General features: G+C 43.5%; 3 protein-coding genes across 8 annotated transcripts in view; all 3 read left to right on the forward strand.

Moving 5' to 3' along the window:
* The first annotated feature begins 455 nt into the window (after positions 1–455).
* Positions 456–2,873, forward strand: LOC147269080 (guanylyl cyclase-activating protein 2-like). Its single transcript, XM_086179379.1, has 4 exons — positions 456–754; positions 865–1,014; positions 1,494–1,602; positions 1,696–2,873. Exons 1-4 carry the CDS (start codon positions 557–559, stop codon positions 1,821–1,823), a joined length of 585 nt encoding a protein of 194 aa, XP_086035505.1. The 5' UTR covers positions 456–556; the 3' UTR covers positions 1,824–2,873.
* Positions 2,874–3,718: 845 nt separating this feature from the next.
* On the forward strand, positions 3,719–6,087 carry LOC147269081 (guanylyl cyclase-activating protein 2-like). Its single transcript, XM_086179393.1, has 4 exons — positions 3,719–4,080; positions 4,239–4,388; positions 5,622–5,733; positions 5,808–6,087. Exons 1-4 carry the CDS (start codon positions 3,871–3,873, stop codon positions 5,948–5,950), a joined length of 615 nt encoding a protein of 204 aa, XP_086035519.1. The 5' UTR covers positions 3,719–3,870; the 3' UTR covers positions 5,951–6,087.
* A 6,294-nt stretch (positions 6,088–12,381) lies between these two features.
* The window catches only part of mapk8ip1b (mitogen-activated protein kinase 8 interacting protein 1b), a 55,266-nt gene continuing 43,586 nt past the window's right edge, over positions 12,382–24,061 (forward strand). Inside the window, exon 1 of one of the 6 annotated variants that reach the window (XM_086179424.1) lies at positions 12,382–12,620. In XM_086179424.1, coding sequence (XP_086035550.1) covers positions 12,544–12,620 — 77 coding nt within the window. In that variant the 5' untranslated portion in view covers positions 12,382–12,543. Of the gene's footprint in view, positions 12,621–16,161; positions 16,184–19,200; positions 19,401–24,061 lie in introns of those variants that run through there. The other 5 variants (XM_086179406.1, XM_086179433.1, XM_086179441.1 and 2 more) reach the window with 5 other exon arrangements.

Consider the following 24,061-nt stretch of genomic DNA (forward strand, 5'->3'; position numbering starts at 1 on the left):
ACTGGGGGAGGTGAGGATCGAACCAGTGACCCTTCAGTTGTGAGAAGGCCACTCTACCTCTGAGCCATGCTGCCCTTTGCTATGTTTTAAGTTACGTTTGAATAAACTGACAAGGACAACAGCAGAATCTCGACCACAGTTGAATGCTGTCGCTGTACATCTGCTAGTTCTCTTGCAACTTCAAGGTAAAATGTGCTTTTTCATAACCACAGTAACATTCATGCAGAATTACATCACATTCAAGTCATACTCAGTCCTGGGCATGCCTGTCTCCAATATAGCCTGCCTATATATATATATACATATACCATGTCCTAATTGTGTCTGCCACTCCCACACAGGAGTTTGCCCTAAACCTCCACTGAAAGCCAAGAGGAAACCCCTCCAACGTAATCCGGCAGTAATCCCAAGGCATCACTAATCACCTGGCTCATACGTAAACTGTAGATTTGAGATTCCACAACCTTACAAGATGCCCAATGCAGGTTTGGCCACCCTATCGCGGAGCTGATGCAGAGCACCGTAGGACTATGAAACGCTAACTTACAAACCAGCCATGGGACAGACACAGCAGACAGAGAACACGGAGGAGATTGATGTCAAAGCACTTCAGGACATGTATAAAAAGTTTGTCATGGAGTGCCCAAGTGGACTACTTTTCCTGCACGAGTTCAAGCGTTTCTTTGGAGTAGACCCTACAGGCGAAGTATCTGATTATGCAGAGAATATGTTTCGGGCTTTTGACCGAAACGGGGTGAGTGTTAACGTTTAAAGGCCTTGCAATTGTTGTATGTTAAAAAATAAAATAAAACAACAACAACAACAAAACATTTGCCTGATTGCTTTCATCAAACCTGTTTTCAGGACAACACGATTGATTTCCTGGAGTTTGTGGCAGCGCTGAACCTTGTTTTTCGGGGAGATCTGGAGCATAAACTGCGCTGGTCATTCAAGGTGTACGACAAAGACGGCAACGGCTACGTGGACAGGAGTGAACTGAAGTCCATTATCCATGTAAGTTCATGTTAAGTGCCTTCTTGGTGATGGATTACAGACTACTGTGTATTATTTATAGTTATAAAATACAACATACAATATTTAACAGTTTTTCTCCTCTTTTCTTTGTGTTATATTTGCTCTTTAATTGAAAAAAATAATCATCTAATCTAAATCTAAAGCTAACCTAACCAACAACAAACAATCAATAGACAACAACAGCGAAGGCGGGAGCAAATGTTTATTTCTTGTCCAGACCTTTTATGGACCCCCCACCCCACCCCACACACACTCTCACACACACACACACACACACACACACACACACTGGCACTGCACCTTCAGCACGTATCCTCCAGTGGATCAGTGGGATTATTACATGCTTTACTGTGATACTGTGAAATAAAGAGAAGGTGGAATGTATTACACCATTTATTGTGTTATGATTAACCAGAAGTGCTGCACATGTGTTTTTGTTGTTGTTGTTTTCTATCTAGAGCATCCATTGCATTAAGAAAGGTACAAAGGGGGACATGGGTGATTCACAGCTTACAGTCAATGAGGTCGTGGATCGAATCCTGCTGGCTGTTGATAGTGACGGAGATGGTAAGAATTCTACGTGTCTGATGTCACATTTCCAACACGTGTACATGAGGAAAGAGAAAATATTAACACTGCTTTGACTTGCTTGTACTGTAGGTCACATTAATATGCAAGAGTTCATTCAAGGAGCCCAGCAGGACCCCTGGGTGCTCAGCATGCTGAAGCTGGACATTAATCCTGCTGGATGGGTGCTGGAGCAGAGGAGAAAGAGTGCACACTTCTGAAGAGAAGAAGCACAGATTTTAGGCCTTTCCCACACAATGATCCACACTTTAGAGTCTATCAAAACGCTGACATGCAACTCTCATTTTGGACATGTCATCATTTGTGTTCAGATACTGTAAAAGACACAGTTTAATCATAAGTGGCCATATTTTGCATGCAGCAAAGTTCAATATCATAGCACTCTAAGTCTCGGGAGCCTATCCCAGCAGCCTTCAGACGAGAGGCAGGGTTCACCCTGGACAGGTCACCAGTCCATCACAGGACCAACACATAGAGACAGACAACCATTCACACTCACAGTCACACCTACGGTCAATTTAGAGTATCAATCAGCCTCGTCCCCTCTTGATGTCTTTGGACTGTGGGAGGAAGCTGGAGTACCAGAGAGAACCCACACAGGAACAGGGAGAACATGGAGACTCACACACACTTTAAACACTCCACAGTTTAAAAGTATGAGATAAAAAGCCAAGTAACCACTTTCACTGTTACATCTTGAAAAATATATTTGATAATTTCTTTAATTCTGACGCACACCTAATTTTTAAAATTATTCATAACCTTCTTTGAGAGGATTCATGGCCTTTTCCAGCTGTGATTGCAGCCTCCTCAAGCGACGAGCTTGATTTAAGTAGTGGGGAAGTGGATTTCCCTACCCACAAATCACAGAAACTCATTGAAGATTTTTAATTCATCAAAACAACAAAAAACTCAAGCGTTGACTGAAGCCTGCTCAAACACGTCTCTACCACTGATTGCCTTGTACCTAATGTTTTTATTTTATGTATTCTACTCTCTCTGTTGTATCTCATACTGACTTTTATGAATTATGATGTTCCTTTGTTTATCTAATTGTACACGGACAGCAGATCCAAATTACCTGTTGATTAACCCTTGTCATGATGTGGTGTCCCTGTAAAATAAAAATAAAAAAAGTAAATAAACATACAGCCATCCATCATTTGTCATTAATCATTTTAAACGTGCATTATTTATTGTTTGTTAGCTCCAATTACAACTTTTTTGTATTCCCCTATATATTTAATTCACTGTTACTCTGCCATAATAGCATTTATATATTGAACTAACAGAGGTGTGTTGTATTGTGTAACACTGTCGTACATGATCATGATAAGGTTTAAACACCAAGGTCTTAAAGCACGGTTCCAAACATCGCACATCTCTTTTCTGACATCGCCCTGAGCGCCTTTTCATGAATTCTGAGAATTTACCCTTCCAGTTAAGATTAGATCCTGGTAAAGATAAGTTATTCATGACGCATCTTAACGCTTAAGAAAGCCCCTTTGCAGAGGGGAGTAGGACGACTTAGGGGGCTCAGGAATATCTTAGCAGATGGTAAAACGATGGAAAGCAACCCATAATGTTAGCTCAGCTGCATTAGCTATAAGTTAGATTGCTAATAGCTTTGTGAGACATTAGCTTGAAAATACAGATTTTTGCAGTATAATTCGAAAATTGAAGTGAGTGGTTTTAGTACTAGAACTCAGTCACAACTAGATAATCATTATACATGATAGTCTACATTTCCCCAAACCATCTAGATGGTAGCACAGCTACTACATTCAGCAAAAAAGGAGATTACAAAGCTGTAGCCCCCAGTGTACAACATGGAGTCATTTGCTGGTCTCACTTTTGATCTATGTACTGTAAATGTAAAATATATCCTTCAAGCCACTCATGTACATTTTATTTTTCCAGTAGGTAATATTTTCAAACACACTACTAACCTTTGGTCACCAAAAGTTCAAGATGGGATAAAGCATGTGGATATGGGGATTACAGGTTTAAACTCAGCCTGCTAATGTCTAAAAATAGGTTTTGTGGTTGGGGTCAGGGATCACATGAATCAGTTATTACTCTCCACTAAGTTCACAACCTCTGAGCTGCGGCAGAGACCTTCTACGGCAGCGATAAAGTGGGGCCATTCAACGCGGGGCGACTGAAACATCTTCATAAATGTACATTTCTCAGTATCAAGGTGTCGTAGCTGTTTGTATCACTGGGTAAGTAGAAGTTAGACACAGCATGGGTCAAAGCCAAAGTCCAAGTCAAGGTTTATCTGAGGATGAAGAACTGCAGTTGGATAACATTCAGGACCTCTACAAGTCTTTCATTATGGAGTGCCCGAGTGGATCTTTGTACCTTCACGAGTTCAAGAGGATGTTTGGAGTACAGAGCGGCACGCCTGAATCACAGTATATGGACAACATCTTCCGAGCATTCGACATGAATCACGTGAGTTCACAAGTTGCTGTTACGTGTTGCAGTCTCAGGTTAATGTTACAAGTGACTGATAGCAGTATTCAGAGATTTTTTTTTTGAAGAATTTTCTTTCTAATTATAGGTAGGTTTGGCATTTTGGGGTCTAAACCATCACGTGTGTCTGATTTCAGGACAATACCATGGATTTTATCGAGTATGTGGCTGCACTGCATCTTGTTCTTCGTGGAAAACTTGAAGATAAATTGAGGTGGTCGTTCAAGGTCTTTGATGGAGACGACAACGGCCGTCTTGACAGACAAGAACTGAGGAAGATTGTTAGGGTACGAATGACAGCTTTGTTTGGAGACTAGAATTAAACTAGTATTAGTAAATGTGTTATTCTCCTTCCCCTCCTGGATAAACTACCTGCCCATTAATGAAAAATGAATAAAACCTGGCCCACAGGTTCATTCTCAAACCAAACCTCTTCCACTGGGATTGTGGGCTGGTGTTGCCACAGCAGAAACTGTCTCAATCTACACACAACAAATCATTACAAACCAGCAGTACGCCATTGTTTACTTAGAAACCTTCACTTACTGTAAATTTTGGCTGCAAAATGAGGATATTTTCATTTACTTCAGTCTTTTTAGATCCAGTCAGAGATTTTGATTTGTCAGAAAAAGAAAAAAAATATTTATATTTATATATAAAATGACTGAATTGTTTTCCATGAGTTTGATACGCACTGTTACGTGCAGCTGTCACACTTAAGTCACAGCTTCCATTTCTTCATCCGGTGATTTCCGTCTCATCCCAGGTGATTCAAACCTGCTACTGGCCTGTGAGGCAGAATGATGAGTGGAGATGAAACCCATCATTACAAAGATATTTGAATCCAAGAAGCTTCAACTCATTCTTTCACAGTTTCATTTAGCGATTAATTCACCTAAGCTTTGGTGTCCCAGTAGTTTGAGCTCTAATTTGCCCTCCCACTTTAATTCTTCCCACTCAAAAAATACAAAACTCCTAACTGTGTTCTCGTGGTAAATGATACAATTTACAGGTGTACCTTTACCAACATTTTAAAAATGTTTAATCTAAATGTTTGTGTGTTTAATGGGAGCTCAATAAAATGTTGGCAAGACATGTCGTCATGATAATGACTGTGTTAATTCAATAATTAGCTTTTTTAGTGCTGAGCTCTCTTGCTTTTGAAGCTTGTAATGATGTGGTTCTGAAAACCTTCAGCAAGCGCAGTTGAAATGAAGAGAAACATAGAATGATCAACCAAGAGAAAGGAATTTTGTTTGACTGAGTCATTTTGCTTAACAAAGAAAACAAAATCCAACACACTGAGCAACACACTGGGGGGCTCTGAGATAAATGAAATAATGATTAAAAAAGACACACAAAACTGCACTACCAGGGAGGAGGAGGTCTAATCTCCCTGATGACCCCCACCTCCTCCCACCTGAAAAACAACACAAGCCTTTCAAAAAAACTCTGCCTCTGTCACATTAAAGTCACAATAATTGAATGGGATCAGTCTAATTGCTGGATTTATCTTCCAGATCATCTACAAAATAAAGGGAGGTTGTGTTACTGATGAAACTGGCACAGTGACTCTCACCGGTGAGCAGGTGTGCGATCGCATCTTTAAAGAGGTCGATTTGAACGGTGATGGTAAGTTGACAATCAATATTTGGTCATCAATAACGCTACCAGGTCCAGCATTTGTTGTCTGTATCGCACGACAGGTCAGATCACCCTGGATGAGTTTGTGGAGGGGGCACAGAAAAGCGAGTGGTTGCAGGGCTTCCTGCGTCTTGATGTCAACCCCAGCGGGTGGGTCCAGAGGTACATGTGTGACAGGAGACTCACGGCTGCCAAAGATTCCTGAGAGAGATGTGAAATATCCTGACCAAGCTGCCAAATGTAAATGAATCAGACTGCGGATTTGTCAGCTAACTAAAGGCTCTCCAACCATCAGCTGGAGTCTCCTCTTACCTTGGAAGGTTTGGGTTGGTTGGCCGACCATGGGGAGCCTGCATGCTGGGGACCATCAACAGTTGTTTTGTTTAAATCAGCAGTGAGTGGAAGGTTCAGGGTCTGGGTCGACTCAGACCAGCTCCTGACCTCCAGGCTGAACAGGAAGTGCTCATACTTAACACCTGGCCTGGGACTACCGATGACCACAAGCCTTACGCTAATTCTGGCATATGTACAGACATATTCATTAATGTGCGGGGGGGACAAGCCCTCGAGCGTTCATTCTTTTCATTGGAAAATAGAAGTGGAGCAGGGGCAAATAACCCCACGTGTCTTTGCTCCATCTAGATATGAACACAAGTAGGACAGAAGAACTCAGGAAGTGAGCAGGCGGGCAGCTGTAGATGCAGCAGGACAGGCTCCACAGAGGACAACCCACTCCTCCTGAGGCTCTACTAGTTTTGTTTTGGGGATTATTTGAAATTAAAACTTGGTTTGAATGTTGCATTAATTTTGTACACATTTCTCCCTTCAAAGCTGCTTAAAGTACTGCTAATAGCCATATGCAGAGGTGCGGCAGCGCGGATGTGTTTTAGTTTGGTGGGCTGGAGGCACAGTGTCTTTGGGTTGTCCATCCTGTTCTTGTGAATGCAATACAATATCTCAAGAATGCCTTTAAAGCAGTGTTTCTCAAACTTTTTCAGACCAAGGACCACTTAACCCATAAAACAACACTCAAGGACCACCTACCTCAAAATAGCCCAAAAACAACATGCCAACTATGTTTAGTTTCCATGTGCCGTTTCAACTTTGCAGGTTTCATACACTCGTCAGCCAACGTTTCATAGCACAACACACAGTGTGGTTTAGGGTCCTCCTCGTCGCCAGTCCAAAAAAACCCAAACTGTATGTAGTCGCTATGGTAGCTCCGTTTCAACTTGGCGGTGGTTTTTTTCTCGTTCACGAGTTGGCAGCGGGTTCTGCTTCGATGACGACGCGGGCGCTGGATAAACATCCTGGGGTTCAACAACGTCTCCTGTCGAGTCAGAATTTTCCTCTGCTTTTCTTTTCCACGACCCAGTCCTAAGCCACTGATCCATTGTCTGATGTGATTGTTTGTTCTGGTTTCTAAATCTTTCTAGAATTTATGACGTCACTTGTGCGCGAGCCCTTAACTGACAGCGCGCGAGCCGGTAACTGACAGGACGGTTAGCAGGCTAGGTGGACAACTTGCGCACCCGACAGACGGGGCCAAGCGACAATAAATATCATTCCACGTTACGAAGTACAGTGGGACTCACGTGCTTTATTCAATAACACGACACATTGTTCACAACAAAGATTGACATTTTACATTTTAAAACGTGATGTCTTTTCATCTCGTGGACCACTGGGGGTCGCTCGCGGACCACCAGTGGACCACACTCTTAGAAAGCCTGCTTTAAAGGAATCTCTTCAAATTTGGGACAAATGTCCACTTGGACTCATGGATGAACTGAAATGATTTTTGAGGCTGCAGGTCAAAGGTCAAGGCCTCTGTTGGCCCTAATGTACATGATACCGGTCTCATTCCGGCTAAATTGTTATATCAGGAGCACTTGGAGGAAATTTCTACAAATTTTCCACAGGAGTTCGATCTGGGAGGTCAACGGTCACTGTGACGGTGGCACGTAGAACTTCAGTATTTGCAGTTACATATGCAGAAATTACATCTAAACATCGAGGCAGCTTCACTTATGTTTGCCTCATATTGCTCTGAAATATTAATGATGTATGTTCAGTAAATGCAGAGTTGGATCTTTACAGTAAAATATGGACTTTTCATACTTCAAGTGCTTTCATGTTTGTCAAGTGTGTCTCACTTTGGAAGCAACAACTTACTAATGTGCAGCTTTCTGTCTATACTGACAAAAACCCAGTGTTCTTACATATTTTTAATCAAATTTTGCATTTTTCAGCATGTTTGCGTGACCCATATATAAGCAGTGAATTATGGTGAATTGTAGATGACTTAACTGCTAGTCTTTAATAGTTTAAATGTGATATTAATCTTGCTACACCTTCATGTTTGATATGTTACTCAATTCACATGTGAGCATATACTGTAATTAAAATTTTCTCTGAATTATTTCTAAGGCAACAGCAGCCTCTTGTGGACTGATTAATTATTGAACCGGTGTACTGGTGGTTTCCTGTGGTAACTTTCCCACTTACTTTAGGAAAATCAAGTGTTTAATATCTCTTAAGAATAGTTTTTACTGGTAGACTAACAAATTATTTCTTTCATACTTTTTGTTAGACATTTATAAATTTGAAAATGAGTTACCTTCATGATGTGAGTCAGAATGTGCGCTTCTGGCCTCCTGAAGATCAGCTTTAGTGTCATTATAGGAGAACATCACCAGAGGCCAGACCGGCACACCTCCCACCTCCTCAGCACCTTGATGACCTGCCACACTCTCGTGTCTGCTAAAACATCCTGTACAGCCACCACCGATTCTTCAGTGCTTCGATTTTTCTCGCTTATCAAGGGGCATAAATGAGAGGCATAAATCGGCATGATAACGCGGCTCGCGGGGAACAGAGCTCTGCTTGTACCACATCAAGACTGTCACTGTACTGTATTTGTGTCAAAGGTCAACCTAATCCACTGAGCCACTGAAAACTGTGGAGGAAGTTGAGGTCTCAATACGTCAAAAGTATTTAGACGTCTCCACCCCACCTTCTTTTTTAAATTCACCATCTTGGGACATTCTTAAATCCCCCACCAGGCCTCTGCCCAGGTCTGATAGACTAAACCAGTAGCTCTTTATCCTTCTGGGTCATGACCCAGAAGGATATTAGTTTTAATAGAATTTAAATTTAATAAAATAGAAAGTGACCCCCCCCCCCCCATCACGAACACACACATGAGATCATGAGATATGAAAATACATCTGTGATGCATCTGTTTTGGCAGACTCCACCCCCCTGCCCCAAACACACACACACACACACACACACACACACACACACACACACACACACACACACACACACACACACACACACACACACACACTATCTTGTGCCCTAGTCTTAGGGCTAGATGCTAGGGTAATGTTCAAGGTTTAAGCCTTCCTATGAGTTAAATGTCCTTTGATTGGGTGGGCCGGGGGATGTCAGAGCCCTTGTGATTGGCTGGTTTGTTACAGTGACGTTAAGGATTCAGGCCAAAACTAGAACATGTAGGCCCCCACCCCCCAGGCTGCAGACAAGGGTACATCCCAAATACTTATTCAGGAAGATACATGGCACCACCTAAAGGTCAGAAGTGGTACAACAATCACATCATGATGTGCATTGGTGAGTTGCAGCAGTCAGTCCTGGTCTGAGACACTAAAGCACTCCCATGTCATTCTCCCACTGTGATAATGCTAATGGCATGACTACATAAATAAATGGTTGAACAAAGATGAGTCACACAGCATAGAAGCAGATCTGATGACAACAACAAAAAACATTTGATCAGAGACTCTCACTCGAAGGCAGATGCTATTAAGATTATTTTCGATTATTAAAGAACAATGTGAGCATTGACAGGACCGATGGAGGGCAAAGCTGGTGATGGAGGACAGGACAGGACAGGAATGGAGTGGAAAAAAAGGGCTGATCTGATTGAAGTTGGTCACTGTTTCACTCCTGATGGTTTTCCTGCCTTTCGTGGCTCAATGAGGGAGATTTGTTTGCACAACATCGCTCTCTGCTGGTTTCCTGGGACCTTAGAAGTGTTGCATGAGATCAGAGATATGAAAAAATATCTGTGATGCATGGCAGCACGGTGGTGCAGTGGTCAGCACTGTCGCCTCACAGCAAGAAGGTTCCTGGTTCCAGTCCCGGCTCCATCACAGGACCTTTCTGTGTGAGTCTCCATGTTCTCCCTGTTCCTGTGTGGGTTCTCTCTGGTACTCCAGCTTCCTCCCACAGTCCAAAGACATCAAGAGAGGACGAGGCTGATTGATACTCTAAATTGACCGTGGGTGTGACTGTGATTGTGAATGGTTGTCTGTCTCTATGTGTTGGTCCTGTGACGGACTGGCGACCTGTCCAGGGTGAACCCCGCCTCTCGCCCGTAGCCACTGGGATAGGCTCCACCCCCCTTAACAAAAATAAGTGGAAGACAATGGATGGATCTATGATGCATCTGTTTTGGTGGACTCCAACCCCCTGCCCCAAATACACACACACACACACACACACACACGCACACACACACACGAAATCCCACCTCTACTGTGCACACTACAGCTACAGAGTTCATTAAAAGTAGCCTTCTGGGTCACACACACTTCAAATTAGTGCAGTCATGTTTTTTTTCATTTGTATTTTTTATCTATTCCCTCTGGTTGTTAGTGTCTCTGCAGGAGCTGCTGCTGCCGTTGCTGCTGCCTTCATGGTCTCCTCGTACTTCTGCAAAAAATGTTTGTTTTTTGATATTGTGGTGGTCCACCATGTTTCATTGTGAAGGATGATTGATGTATGTTCATTTTTATCAGTTTCTCTGCTCAGATTTCCAGACCAGGAAGTTCTTCAAAGGCTATGATCAATGGTAGTAGTGGCATCTGATCCCTCACCGGTTGGAAACATCTTTTCATGGCAGAACTCTTTAATCCCTCTCTATATGAGCGGAAGCATCATTGATCAGCAAAATTCAACAAACACTTGAATCCTTTAATGCAAGGGTCTTCAAAAGGGGGTCACTGAGCCCTAAGGGTTCGGATTTTTAATGTCTAAAAATACACTAACATAAATCTATGATGTTTGAATGTTTAAAATTAAAACACAATTATTTGAATTTGTCAATAATTACTATTTTTAATAGCTTAACTCAAATGCACAATAACAAAGTGTATTTATATGCAGCGCTTCAGGCCTCCCTACAAGTTGTTGTACTGTAAGTGCAGTTTAATATGCAACACAATTTAATACAATTCGTGCAACAGGGGGTCCGTATTCTGTCTCTCTACCAGCTGAAGGGTCCTTAGCCTGAAAAACACACTGCTTTAACAATTAAACTATTAAAAACATGAGTGTGAACATGAAACACATCAACATCTTCTTCCTTTTCTTCCTATGTGGAAATCCATGTTTCCATGCAGGATGATAAACCAAACATTGCATCGTGCTCCGCCACACTTCCTCAGCAGGGTATTTTCAGCCAATAGTCCTGATGGTGGTGCTACAGTGCATTCACAAAACCGCCGTAAGTGCTATAACCCGCAGCCTCTGCTGAGATGTGATGTTCAGGTGCTTTCAGGAGCAGGCAGCAATTTTCTGGTCCATCACTCAGGTTTTCTTGAAAGTTTTAAAAATGATTCAAAATCCTCCAACACCCCCCCCCCCCAAACTTGCTGAACTGCATCTTCAGACTGTCCACCGCAAGAGTTTTGTTTTACTGAGTATACTGAGTGCATTAAAAAATGTTTTGTGTGTGTGTGAGTGTGTGTGTGTGAGTGTGTGTGTGTGTGTGTTAAACAGTACAGTAAAAATTTTGAATCTTACTAAATAAAAAAGTAAACCAAAATTAAATAAAAAATATGAATTTTATCTGAAAAAACTGAATAAAAACTTGAATCCTGTCCTCATGATGGTGGGATAGAGCATTTTTAAACATCAGCTCATCACTTTTGGCACAATCAGTCTTTTAAGTATGCGTAGGCATTTTAATAATGCTTGGATGAAGCACATACATCATCAGCATTTCCTTCCTTCCTGAATTTGTGAGACGAATTTGTAATCTGCTGTTGCATGCGTCGTATCAGACGCTTAAACTACAGCACCCACAATCCCTCTGCATTCTACTCACTTCCGCACAGCTAATTCAAAAACTCAGTTAAATTATGGAGTTCTTTCACTTACATGAGCGTGGCATTTAGCTCAGCAGGTAGAGCACCTGTCCATTAGTCAGACACTGGTTCAAACGGAGACGGACTTTCTCCTCAGGAATCTCTGTCTATCCTCAATTCTTTTATTGTTATCGAATTTGATCGATTATCTCTGTCTGTGTTCATCGGATGGTTTTGATGCCTATGTACATTTCTCAGTGTTCAGTGTATGGTATCATGCTGTGTGAATTTACAGTGACGAAGTATATATGAGCAACTGAGCAGCAGGTGCAGCACAGTTAACCCAGCTGAGCTCTCGGGGCCACCGTAGGCTCCCTGGCCTCCTGATCCAGGTTAAACCAGCCTCTAATCTGGCGACTAACACGGGCAAACGTCGCAGTCAGTTACCTGCAATTCGCAATCTAACTCCAGCTACTGGGCGACAAAGTGAGCTCATACTTAGGTGTTGTCGGAAAGCTACCTGCAGCCTATGATGTAGTCAGCGCAACCTAGTGGAGTTGCCATTTTCCCACATTCCGGGAAGGCAGCACGGTATCGCAGCATCGCCGGGCGGACCTCTCAGGTGTCTCCGCCGGGCGGCTGCACCACACAGCCGACGAAGGCATGCGAGCGGGGCGGTATGGCGGACAGAGACAAGAGGAAAGCCGGCTCGCCGTCTGGCCGCAACGTCCAGGTGAAGTCCCCGGCCAGCTTCAGGTAGGACCCCCGGGGAAGGGAGCCTGGGCAGCAGCTTGCTGGCGGGGCTGTGTCGGAGCGCGGAGCGAGCCAGCGCGGCTCCGCGGGGCTGAAGGTGCTGATGTTGGCGGCGGTTGTTCGCTCAGCTTAGCGAATGTAATATCTCGGTGTCTTGTTGAAGGAGCAGGTTGTGTGTTTGGGCGTGTCTGGGCGGTCAGAGACGACCTGTGTCTACACCATGATTATGTTCACTCCGTCGCCCGTTATGGCAACCTGCTCTCCTCCCTGACGAGGAGCTCATTCACAGCCTCGAACACGACCTGTAACCGGCCTCCTGCTCGAGACATGGACGCTGTTCACCTGGAGGAGACCGGGATGGACCCGGAGCCACTCACTGTGTCTGCTGTTATTTTGCATGTCCCGCACTTGTAGGGACCCTCCTGCTGCTGGCGGCTTCACCAACTTAGAATACCTGCAGGATTCATGCGTGTGTAAACAAACGCTCCCTCTGGAGACTTTTCGTGCTCGGCTGTCACGGAAATTGCACAGAAATTATTGATAATTTTATAATGTCTTCTTTTCCTCTCAAACTTAAACAAGCGTGAAAATGTAAGCTGCAGTACCGTTGAGAGCCCTGATAGACGGAATTCGATTAAAAGCAAATGACCAAAAATATCTTTCCAAAATGAAGCCATTTTGGCTAGATTTGTGAGGTATTATTCATGACAATAATAGTTGTTGTTAGATGTTTGTCTGTTTGTTTTTGCAGTCATTGCACAGCCTGACATTGTAATTAGATGAATCATGCAGCAGCATGAATGATAAATAATAATAATAATTCAATTTCTCAATTAGAAGTGATGATAATTATTTTAGATGCACTCATTCAGAAACAAAACAAGAGAGATGGAAAGAAGTCGTTTTCCCGATGAACTGATCAGTTGTTCGGCTTCCTAAATGTCACACAAAAATTGTAAAATGCTTAACAAGGTTTCCCAAAGCGTGCGTTTCTATGCAATAGTCCAGTTTAACCAGTTATTATCTATGCATGAAAAATGCATCAAAATCCTGGTCTTTATAGTCTAGAGAACCAGCAATTATTTGACATTTTCACTTGAAAAATGACATAAACAATTAATGGTAGTTTGCAATTCATTTTCTTTGAGTAATCAGTTAATCGTTGCAACTCTTAATTTGTTCAAGCGTGCTGGCAAGTGGCACCTTGGAGGTTTACTCTCAGTTCTGTAGCAACCCTGCTTTTAACTTTACTTTGCCCTTTTAATCCTGCATTCTCATTATTGGATGGATGGATCTGAACGGATGTAACTTCTTTCATTATGTTTCTCTTGGCTCTTTTTCACTCTGAAGAAGTCGGTTCAAGAGTCGCTTTGGTCTGTGAAGGAAGTTTAGGTGGATGTCCAGGCACGATCGGGGAAACCGTCTCAGAGTTTTAGATCATCAGGTAGCTGATCTCAGTCCACCTGCTGCACAATTTCCGTCAACAAGTTGTGTGTGTGTGTCCCAGTAATTCCACCAGAGACTCACACACTCAATGTTGCCTGAGGAGAAGCTGTGATTCCTCTGTGGCATTACTGAAAGGATGGAGGCCTGCGATCAATATTCCCCAGTGAGACCACACACACACACACACACACACACACAGGCTCAGTGTGTGGCTGCTGTCTCATTAGCTGAGCCTGTACAGAGGCGGATCCACAGCCATCTTTCTTGGGGTTTTCATCACAGCGTTGTTGGAGTCTTTCTGGCAGCGTTTGATTTGTCTGACAGTCACTCTGAACACAAACCATCAGGGGAACACACAAGTGATGCAAAAGCAGTTTCAGCAGCAGTTGAAAGAGCAAGTCTGCCTCAAAAGAGTGGGATCGCCATCACATTCCGAATCACTGCATTCGGCCACCCCGGTTCGTCATTATTGATGTAAGTAGACGTCTCAGTGGCTGCCCTTTTAAATGAAACTTTATAGTCCCAGAACATGTCTGAGCTCATAACCTCAGACGGTGGGAGGCTGTTCACAGCGATCATGAATATTTTAGCACTGTAGGTCACCAAAGAAGAGAAACCTGATAACCCCAGGTTGGCCCAGTCCCACAGCAGCCATATGTTGGCGAGATTTCCTCTGCCACCCTCCCTGCTGTCTCGCTTGTGTGCTCTCTCTCTCTCTCTCTCTCTCGCTCTCTCTCTCTCTCTCTCACACACACACACACTGTGAAATCTGCCCTCCTGCCTGCTGCTGCTCCTCAAGTTGGTCTGCTGCCGACTGTGCAGATATTTCGTTGCACGAGCATCTCTCTCTCCCAAATTTGTATTCACTCCACGGCTTCTTCAGCTTGACCCGGTTTTGAAGCCCCTAAAATTTTCATGACTCCCGTCCGTTGAGAGGCGCTGAGTCTGTGTTGTCATTCAAGTTTGAATGCTACATATTTGTGGGCTGTTTTCAACCGTCTGAATTGAAACAACAATATACTCTTCTGAGGATGATACATTTGAACAACTACATCTTTTTTTTTTTTTTGCACTAATAATTCTAATTCCTCCGAATTAAAATCTCTGATTTAGTCACAGTCTCATCACACAAAGGCATATTTGTTTAAATCCAGTTGTAGTAGTTAGTAGCGGTAACTTTTTTTTTTTCATCCTTAGAAAAACAAAATAAAACATTGTACTAGCCATGACATTAATGTCAACCACCCCAGGATAAAAATGGTCTCTCTCAGGGTTCCTTTCCAGCCTGGCTATTGATCAGAATATTTTCATGACCTCATCCAATCTGTCTGGTGCTTTGCTCAGAACCACGATCACACTGTCCATATATATGCTATGTATACCAGGGGTTTTGGTCTCACATTATAACTAGATTTTAGGTCTTAGATAATAATTATTAGATTAAGACCAGAAATATTGAATGAATGAATGACCTTTTACCTGGAGGTCCCCAGGGTGCCAGACCCGCTCACTGAGCCAGGCTCGTCAGTCAGAGCATTTTCTCAGTGGCAATGGCATCGCAGTCAGGTTTGAAAAGTGTGTGTAAAAAAGCAGGAAATCCTAAGCAAGTTAAATGTAACGACAGTATTTTACCAGACCAGGACATGTCGGATGTGACCTTTTGTGTGATGGTCTTGAAAATGTATGTTTCCAAGGTTCTTTTTTTTTAGTGGTGCCTCCTCATAGTTTATTACTACGGCCAGTTGGTGGCAGTAGCGTACTTAAAAGCTTGAATGCCAAACGCCAGTAAAGGAAAACAAAACAGAAAAGCCATGGAGCCTCTGGTTCAGTGTGGCAAACTGGACGGTGCAGGTTGAATGAATCCAGTTTTCAAGCACTAATATGCAGCGCTGGTTTATTTTCCCTCTTGGGGATCCTAGGGGATCCTCTCCTCTCCTCTCACTACTAATCATATTGACTTACACATGAACCTCTTCCATCTCTCTCATCCTTTCAACACAGTTTCCACAGTTTTCCGTGAGTCTGCTGACGAGCTCGGCTCAGGCAGACGGTTCGGGATGCGAGAAGAGATGAAAGAGCACAAGAGACAGTGAGGCAAGGGAGCACTAGCAGATTTTAAGGTGTCACTCTAAGATTTCCCTGATTCACTGCTTCCATCTTTCATTGCCTTTGATGCTCTCTCAAAAAAACACAACATAAAAAAACAACAACAACCCACATGATTTCAGGGGTTTTCAGCGCTGCTCCAGCCTCAGCAGGAGAGAGATGAGAGAGTGAATTTAAATGGAGCTGATTTGAATTTCACCCACAGTCGAAGCTGCCAGTGTGGACAGTAATTGCTCCGGTTGCAGTTCCCCTCTTGCTGATCATTTACTGCTGTCGCTCAATTCTGCTGAATCTGCACATTCCAGCTGATGGAAGCCCCCACCCCCAACACACACACACACACACACACACTCTTTTCTCTCTTCCTCTGTTAGTAAAAATTGAATGCGGAGTAAAATCATAATTTAAAAACCTACAATCCTTTAATTTGCATACATGTTGCATCCAAAGCAGCTTTACGTGGGGGTTGCTGCAGGGATGATGTGTTTTTAGAGGCCAACCCAGAAGTTAGCATCACCATTGGTTCCCTCCACTAAAAGGCAGTGGGCTTTTCACCGCAGATTTTAGATTTTTGTTGTAAATAAGCCCTCTCTGGCGGACAGAATTTGAGATTTGATCAACCATTTCTTCTAAAAACTGAGGAAGCATGTAGTTGGTCAAGATGTGTGACATGAACATGGTATTTCTAACGACTGCATTCAGTCTACAAAAATAATAAAAGTGGTCATTTCTAAATTTTATCTTATTGAGCAAAGCATGTCAGTTGCATAAATTTTGTTTGCAACAGAGATATCGTTCCGCAGTAATCCAAAATCCTTGGCTCTCTAGCAACCGAAGGGTCGCTGGTTCGATCCTCACTTCCCCCGGTGACCATGTCCAAGTATCCTTGAGCAAGATACTGAACCCCTAATTGCTCCTGATGGCCCTTCAATGGACTGGTGACCTGTCCAGGGTGAACCCTGCCTCTCACCCAATGTCAGCTGGGATAGGCTCCACCCCTGTGACCCTTAATGGATAAGCGGTATAGGAAATGGATGGATGGAAGGATTGTGTCATGTATGCATGTTGGGCTGCAACGATTGATAATATCAATAAAAATAAATGTAAAAAAAAAATTACCAATTTGCTGAACAATTTTTTTTTTAATTTCCATTTTTTTCTATTTCACATGGCTAAATCTTCGCTTATGTCTCTTCTTTCTCACCATACATTTTCAGCTTTAGTGTCCTGTAGCATTTTACTCTGATGTGTGATGTAATGTGCAGTGTTCTCCTGGTGTGTAAGTGTGTGTATGAGTGTGTGTGTAGGGGTGTTGGCTCTGCAGGATATGACCAGCCGCCAAGGCCTCGCTGTATAGCCATATGCTTGTGTGGTTTCAGTGTAGGAGGCAACAGCGGTCATTGTGACGTTCACACTGTAGGATGAGCGTGTTGGGCCGCACGCGTTTGTCTGCAGGACGCTTATGCTCTCTTGATCTGGTGAGTCCAGCTGACTCAAGAACATGAATGAAGAAGAAGAGAAGGAGAGTGCAACTGTGAACTAAGAGCAGGTGAAAGCGTCTCCGCTAGCGGGTATAGTTATTTGTGATGAGGTCTTCTCTCTGTATTCTAGCAGCAGAAACAGATCTGATCATTTTTTTGGGCGGCCATGTTGACTCTTTGTTGGCATGATGGGAATCCTCTTTACTGGGAACTTGAGTCTTCCTAAAAAAGAACATTTCCACATCCAGCTGCATGAACGAGCAGGTATGTTGCTCCAAAGATGGTGGCTCGCTAGCTGGACTGTGAGAAATTCTGATCTGTTTTTAGGTGATTTTTGTTATATAGAGACATAATGCATTCAAATCCTGCCAACAATGAAGGGGATAACCACTGACTTTGTACTGCATGGAGCTCTTAGCGACTGGAAATGACCTAAATACTGCTGGGTGTTGGGATGAACATCTAACAGGCTAAACGATTACATTACTTTACAAGTCACCGAAGTGAACAACTGAGTCTGTAAGGAGGAAAAGTGTTGGATGCAGGCGTCACGGTGAGGCGTCAGCAGGGCTGCATTCATACGAATACTGTGTGAGTCTGACACTCACTTGACTGATGTGTGCAACAAGAATTAGGCTACTAATAAGTCAAAAGTCACAAGTCAGGCACTGCAGTGGCTTGGTGGAGATGAGCATACTGAACACAAGTGTGCGTCTGGAAGTTTCCTCAACTTTTTGTTTTGCTCATTTTCTGCAGTAATCCACAATTCAGTGTACAAATCTCGTTAGTTTTCTGGTCTGGTTAATTCCCAGAGTTTTCTACTAAAATTCATCACGCCGTGGTCCCATATTGTATTTTCAATACACTGCTCAGCCCTTCAGTCAGTAAATTCAAAGGTTAGCCATAGGAAGATGCTTGATGGAAAAGAGAGAGTAAATTTATGACCTGAACATTCACTCCCTGACTGACCTCTGGTTCATTTTAACCTCTGTGGTCATCTACCATCACAACCTGTCTGACTCTGTTTTCTGCCCCGTCAGTCATATCAGCCCAAATCCCTCTAATTACAGTAACCTGATAAATACAGTGTTACTATTAAAAATACCATCAGACCCAAGTTGTCATGAACCAGCTGTCTCCCTCACGAGGATGAATGAAGAGGGGAAGAGGAATAAGAGTCTTACACGATCAATGGCTTCATGAATAATTGAGCGCGTCTGTGTTTTGCAGAGGGAGGGAGCGATGGAGGGAGAGAGGGAGGAGCGTCCTCTTGTGCAGATGCTTCTCTTGTTTGGGCTTTCCATGGCAGCGGTTGTTCTGCTAACACAGGCATTTTGCTGCTGTGGCATAGTAAATCTGATGCTCACAGGACAGTGTAAACATCAAAGAGAGAGAGGGGGAGCGAGAGAGAGAGAGAGAGAGGCTGTATTATATAACACACTGCTCCTCCGCTTTAAATAATTCCCCATCTATCTTTCTCCTCTCCGGGTGAAGCGCAGCAGCAGCAGCAGCCGTAAGACTCTGAATTGGACACATCTCTCATCGACCCAGAGGAGCTACACCCCCTCATCCTCCTCTCTTGCTCTCTTGCTCTCTCTCTCTTTCATTGCTCCTCCCTCCTTCACTTTCAAAACCCCTCACTCCTTCTCCTCCTCCTCCCGGTCTCAGCTTTGGATGCCCTCCTCACTTACAGTATGGACTCAGGAGGGGAAGGAGGAGAGGGATGGATGGAGGACCAGTGGGAGAAATGGTAGGGCACCTCTCTTGTTTCCTCTCTGTGTTTTTTCTTTACCGGCATATGCAACAACATGGCTGTGTGACCTTGTGACTGTTAACACGCTGTCGTCTCCTTGCATCTTCAAGCTCAGGGCAGGCATGTCCTTGAAGGAAAGAGGATGCATATGTCTAAAAGGAGAGGGAGAGCATGCAACAGAGGTTACACTGACCAAAAATAGGACCCAGAAACCACGAAGGAGGAGATGCATCCCTGTTTGTTATGACAGCGATGCTGTTGTAGTAAAAGTGCTGCATGGATGGGTTTGTGTTTGTTTTCATACAGCAAACGATGAAGCAGAGGATGTGTGTAGCATCAGGACAGGACAGTCCCGGTCCGGTGCTGCTCTTGTCCTTGCAGGAGGGCGAAGCTGATGAATGGACATCTGCTTGCAACGTTTCGATCTCTGTGGGAGTGTAAACGTGTGAAGTATTGGGGAGACACAGGGGGAAATAGGACGGGCAGCTGCTGTGACAGCTTATTTCAGGGTTTCATATGTGTGCAGTGAGACGTAATTGATGCTAAGATGTGTGCAAGTGTGAAATATCCACCGTTTCCCTTTGTTACTCATTCTGTGTGAGGGATTTTAGCATCAGCAGCTCATTTGTGTGCTCTCATCTCTCTCCTCAAGCATATTTCTGATCTACCCTCACCACCACACGACCTTTTTCCAGCCGTGACAGGATAATACAGTGACTTGTGGCTCCGTTGGGAGGTAGAATCCTGCTGGTTTAGCTGATTGCTCTTTTTTAAGACCTAACTGACCCTCATCTATACTTGAGCTTCTCAACTGCCGCTGCTGTCCAGTACTTGTAATCAAGCTGCAGGTAAATAGAGTACAGGGTCGTGATAGCTGGACCCCGGTGGAGACTAATGAGCTGGCCAGCAGGCCCATCATGGCCGGAGCATGAGGTCACGCCGTCCTTCATTAACACAGGCAGAGATCCAGAGTGAGGAGGCCCCAATCAGTCGCCCTGTCATCCATCCTGTCAGAGCAGCACAGGCACATCTCCAAAACAAACTGGAACATCTGTCCTGTAGCGCTGTTGCCCTCCGATATCATTTCCAGCTGTGAACGTAGCAGCTGTGAAATCTGCACTGTTAATTATCTATTGGTCTATTATTATTATTATTATTATTATTATTATTAAGGTCATACACAGGGAATTAGGCCAGCAGATTGTAGGTGACAAATGAGCTCAGTGAGCTAGACCTCGCGCTTCTTCAAGCTTAAGTGAAAACTTTTTATGAATGCACATGTCACATCATCCGCATCAGCAGATATTGGTCTTTTTTTTTAATGTCTCAATGCCTTTGCTGATCATCTGCTTATGAGGAGGAAATAACCACAGAGTAAATATAGGATTTATGGGCTTTTCACTTTCACATTTACATGCATTTTTCAGTTTGTACAGAACTTAAACCCTAAAATACTTTTACACATTTTAAAGATGATGTGTAAAGTCTGCTTATAAGAATGTTACAATATAATAGAATTACACTGTAAATCCTTGTCCTTTTTATATGATGTAAAATGCTCCCTGTAGGATCCCTTGTTAATTATTATTTCAAATTCCTATGATCAGGAGGGACAGTGACTCGGAGTGACTGAGGGACGTCACTTGGTCATATACTTGACAGATGGTTGGATGGAAGTTATTGATCTTTTATGTAGACACGCCTTTAAAAAAATATAACATCCATCCATCCATCGTCATCTTCTGCTTATTCCTACTAGTAAGGGTCGCGGGGGGATGGAGCCTATCCCAGCATCTACGGGCGAGAGGCGGGGTTCACCCTGGACAGGTCTCCAGTCCATCGCAGGGCCAACATAGAGAGACGAACAACCATTCACACTGACATTCATACCTACGGTCAATTTAGAGAATCAATCAGCCTCGTCCCCTCTTGATGTCTTTGGACTGTGGGAGGAAGCTGGAGTACCAGAGAGAACCCACACAGGAACAGGGAGAACATGGAGACTCACACAGAAAGATCCTGTGATGGAGCTGGGACTGGAACCTGGAACCTTCTTGCTGAGAGGCCACAGTGCTGACCACTGCACCACCGTGCAGCCAAATATAACATCATTTACCGTATTTAATTTTAAAAACATTAAGCGATAAGTTGTATTCCTAAGGATTTATGTCCCTTGTGCTACTCTTTTATATGTATTATTGGTGCATTTAACAAACACAGTGCGTCTCTGGACAGGAAAGAGTATGTCCAAAAATGAACAGTATAGTGATTAATGCTGGAGGAGAGGCAGGCAGAGCCGAGATTATTAGAGTCCAAATCTGTGAGTAGCACATTAAAGATTCACGTCGACCCTGGAGAGCTCACTGCCACATTCAACTCTTTTGAAATGGAGTGAGTTCAGGAGAGGTGGCTGGGATCCTTCCACAGCCCTGCTGGCTCATTTACATGTGGACAGGCTGCATCAAGAGTCCTGTCGTTAATGAAGGACTGTGTTGTTGCATTTGTTTGCTGTCTGTGAAAACAGTTTCCACTGTTTACTTCACCTTTTACTTCACAACAGCTAACAACCATAGCGTGTTAGCACCCTCAGTTCTGTCCTCATATGTTTAAATGAACAGTTTGCAGCCAGCTGACTCTCACCATCGAGGTACTCTTGGTGAAAGTTGTAGTGCAGTGTATTTAATCATGCATTCACAAAAAAAGAATAAAAAATCCAAGTCACTGTAATTTTCAGCGGTTCTACACAAATGTTGGAGAGATGGTTTTATTTGTTTGTTTACTCCAGTTTACTTAATGGTTATTTGGAAACGTAAATGCACTAATGTTTCTTTTGAAATTTTATTATACTAATTTAAAATTGTGTTTAAATTGAGAAATACCCATTTAAAGATGATCAGTAATCTGTGTGCATGTTTCTTGATAACCCAACATAACAGTTTTATCACTGTTTTACACCACCAACCGTAGCATGTGGCACGGCAGCTGAAGTTACGTGCAGCCAAACATCCTCCTCTGATGAAGAGGCTGAATCTGTCACCATGAAGCGCAGGGTGATAATAACCTGTCACCGTGACCGGAAGACCTTTAGGGGTCCCTGAGGTCACTGTGTCACAGCGATGATGTCAGCGTCGCCATGTTTTGGCTACTACAGTATTACTACTACTACGGTGTGCTGCGTCTCACTTTCAGTGATGACACAGTAGATGTGTTGTAGGGAGCTGGACAACCCTGCCAGTCTGCTGAGTCAGCTGTCTGCAAACATGGACCCTATGTGTGTGTGTGTGTGTGTGTGTGTGTGTGTGTGGCTGGTAGGATACTCTCAAGTTCATAGCGTGTTTATAGAGCAGGTTTTGTATGCAGGAGTAAACTAAAGTGTGTTTAAGGAAAGTGAGCATTAAACTCTGGACCGGAGGTCAACCTGAAGGTGTTTGGGTCTTCTGCAGGGGCTCAACCACTATCCACCTTGTTTGAGTCAGAGGTGGAGATTTGGTCCGGTTTCGAACACATAAGAGCTGTCTGCAACTTTTAATGTGAGCATACATGTAGCAACAGTCCCTGCAGTCAATAATCAGCATATTGGAGCAGCTACTCCAGCCACGAACATCACGGAGTGACACAACTGTGTTGTTGTCCTTCCTTGTGTCATAACCATGTGGTCTGTCCAGAGGTATGTCAAAGCAGAAGGCCGTCCCCATTGAGCCTGGATCTGCTCAACGTTCCTGCTTGTTAAAAGGAAGGTTTTCGTCGCCGCTGTTGCAGGATGTGCCTGCTCATGGAGAATTGTTGGGTGTAAATTCAGTGAAGGAGTGTGGTACTGGACCTGCTCTACTTGTAAGGAGTCATGGGAGAACTTTTGTTGTGATTTGGGGCTATACAAATGAAACTGACTTGACTATGTAATGACAGAAACTATAGAAACAAATTTGTTTTTGCTGCTGCCAGATTGTTCTCGTCATCAGAGTGTTGAAGGCTTAACAGGTGCCTGCACGGGCAGGAACAGGATTTTAAGAATCTATTGCACTTAGGAATTTCCGTACATCCCTTTTTAAGAGTCATTTTTAGCTGATTTTTACCACCTAAGTATTAGTAATTTCTCTGCCACAGTTAGCTGGTTTTCTATATTGTTTTATTTCATCATTTTCTCACAGATATGGATGTGGTTCAAAAGTTTTGCAATTTTTTTTCCATTAAAAAAAGAAGTTTAAAAAACATAATAGGGTCTTCGCCTGGAGTACCGTCAGGCTCAGGCCCTAATGAATCCATTTCTAATAGCAATAATGTAATAATAATGAAATGTTCCAGAAAAGGGAAAAAAATCCTCATGTTTGCATGGGATAAAAATAGAGGAGCGTTTCTCATGTGTTGCAGCTGTTTGATGTGAGGGTGTACATCGTGGTGGCGTCCGAGCCTTCATGTGTGACCGCATCGTCTGCTCTGTACTCTCGGTTCTCTCTGTTGTTGACATCCCTCCTCTCCCACCCTCCACTGCAGCAAAGGGGGTCACCCTGTCCCTTCATCGTTCAGGTGGTTAATCTCCCGGCACATCATTTTCTCCCTCCCTCCCAACTCTCCCTCCATTAACTTTTGTCCCTATGACTCTTCATCCTTGAACATTGTCTGATCCTCCTCCGTGACATCATTTCCTGTCATGTAGTGGA

The sequence above is a fragment of the Aulostomus chinensis genome, chromosome 2, assembly GCF_037954235.1.
Source record: "Aulostomus chinensis isolate RoL2024-O1b breed Wild chromosome 2, RoL_Achi_v1.0, whole genome shotgun sequence".
NCBI lineage: Eukaryota > Metazoa > Chordata > Actinopteri > Syngnathiformes > Aulostomidae > Aulostomus > Aulostomus chinensis.

Bases quoted from the DNA above. Each gene is read 5' to 3' on its own strand.
- LOC147269081 (XM_086179393.1), top strand. From the start codon at position 3,871: ATGGGTCAAAGCCAAAGTCCAAGTCAAGGTTTATCTGAGGATGAAGAA. The intron at 4,389-5,621 runs GTACGAATGACA...TTTATCTTCCAG, and splicing joins AACTGAGGAAGATTGTTAGG to ATCATCTACAAAATAAAGGG. The intron at 5,734-5,807 runs GTAAGTTGACAA...ATCGCACGACAG, and splicing joins GGTCGATTTGAACGGTGATG to GTCAGATCACCCTGGATGAG.
- LOC147269080 (XM_086179379.1), top strand. From the start codon at position 557: ATGGGACAGACACAGCAGACAGAGAACACGGAGGAGATTGATGTCAAA. The intron at 1,015-1,493 runs GTAAGTTCATGT...TTTTCTATCTAG, and splicing joins AACTGAAGTCCATTATCCAT to AGCATCCATTGCATTAAGAA. The intron at 1,603-1,695 runs GTAAGAATTCTA...CTTGTACTGTAG, and splicing joins TGTTGATAGTGACGGAGATG to GTCACATTAATATGCAAGAG.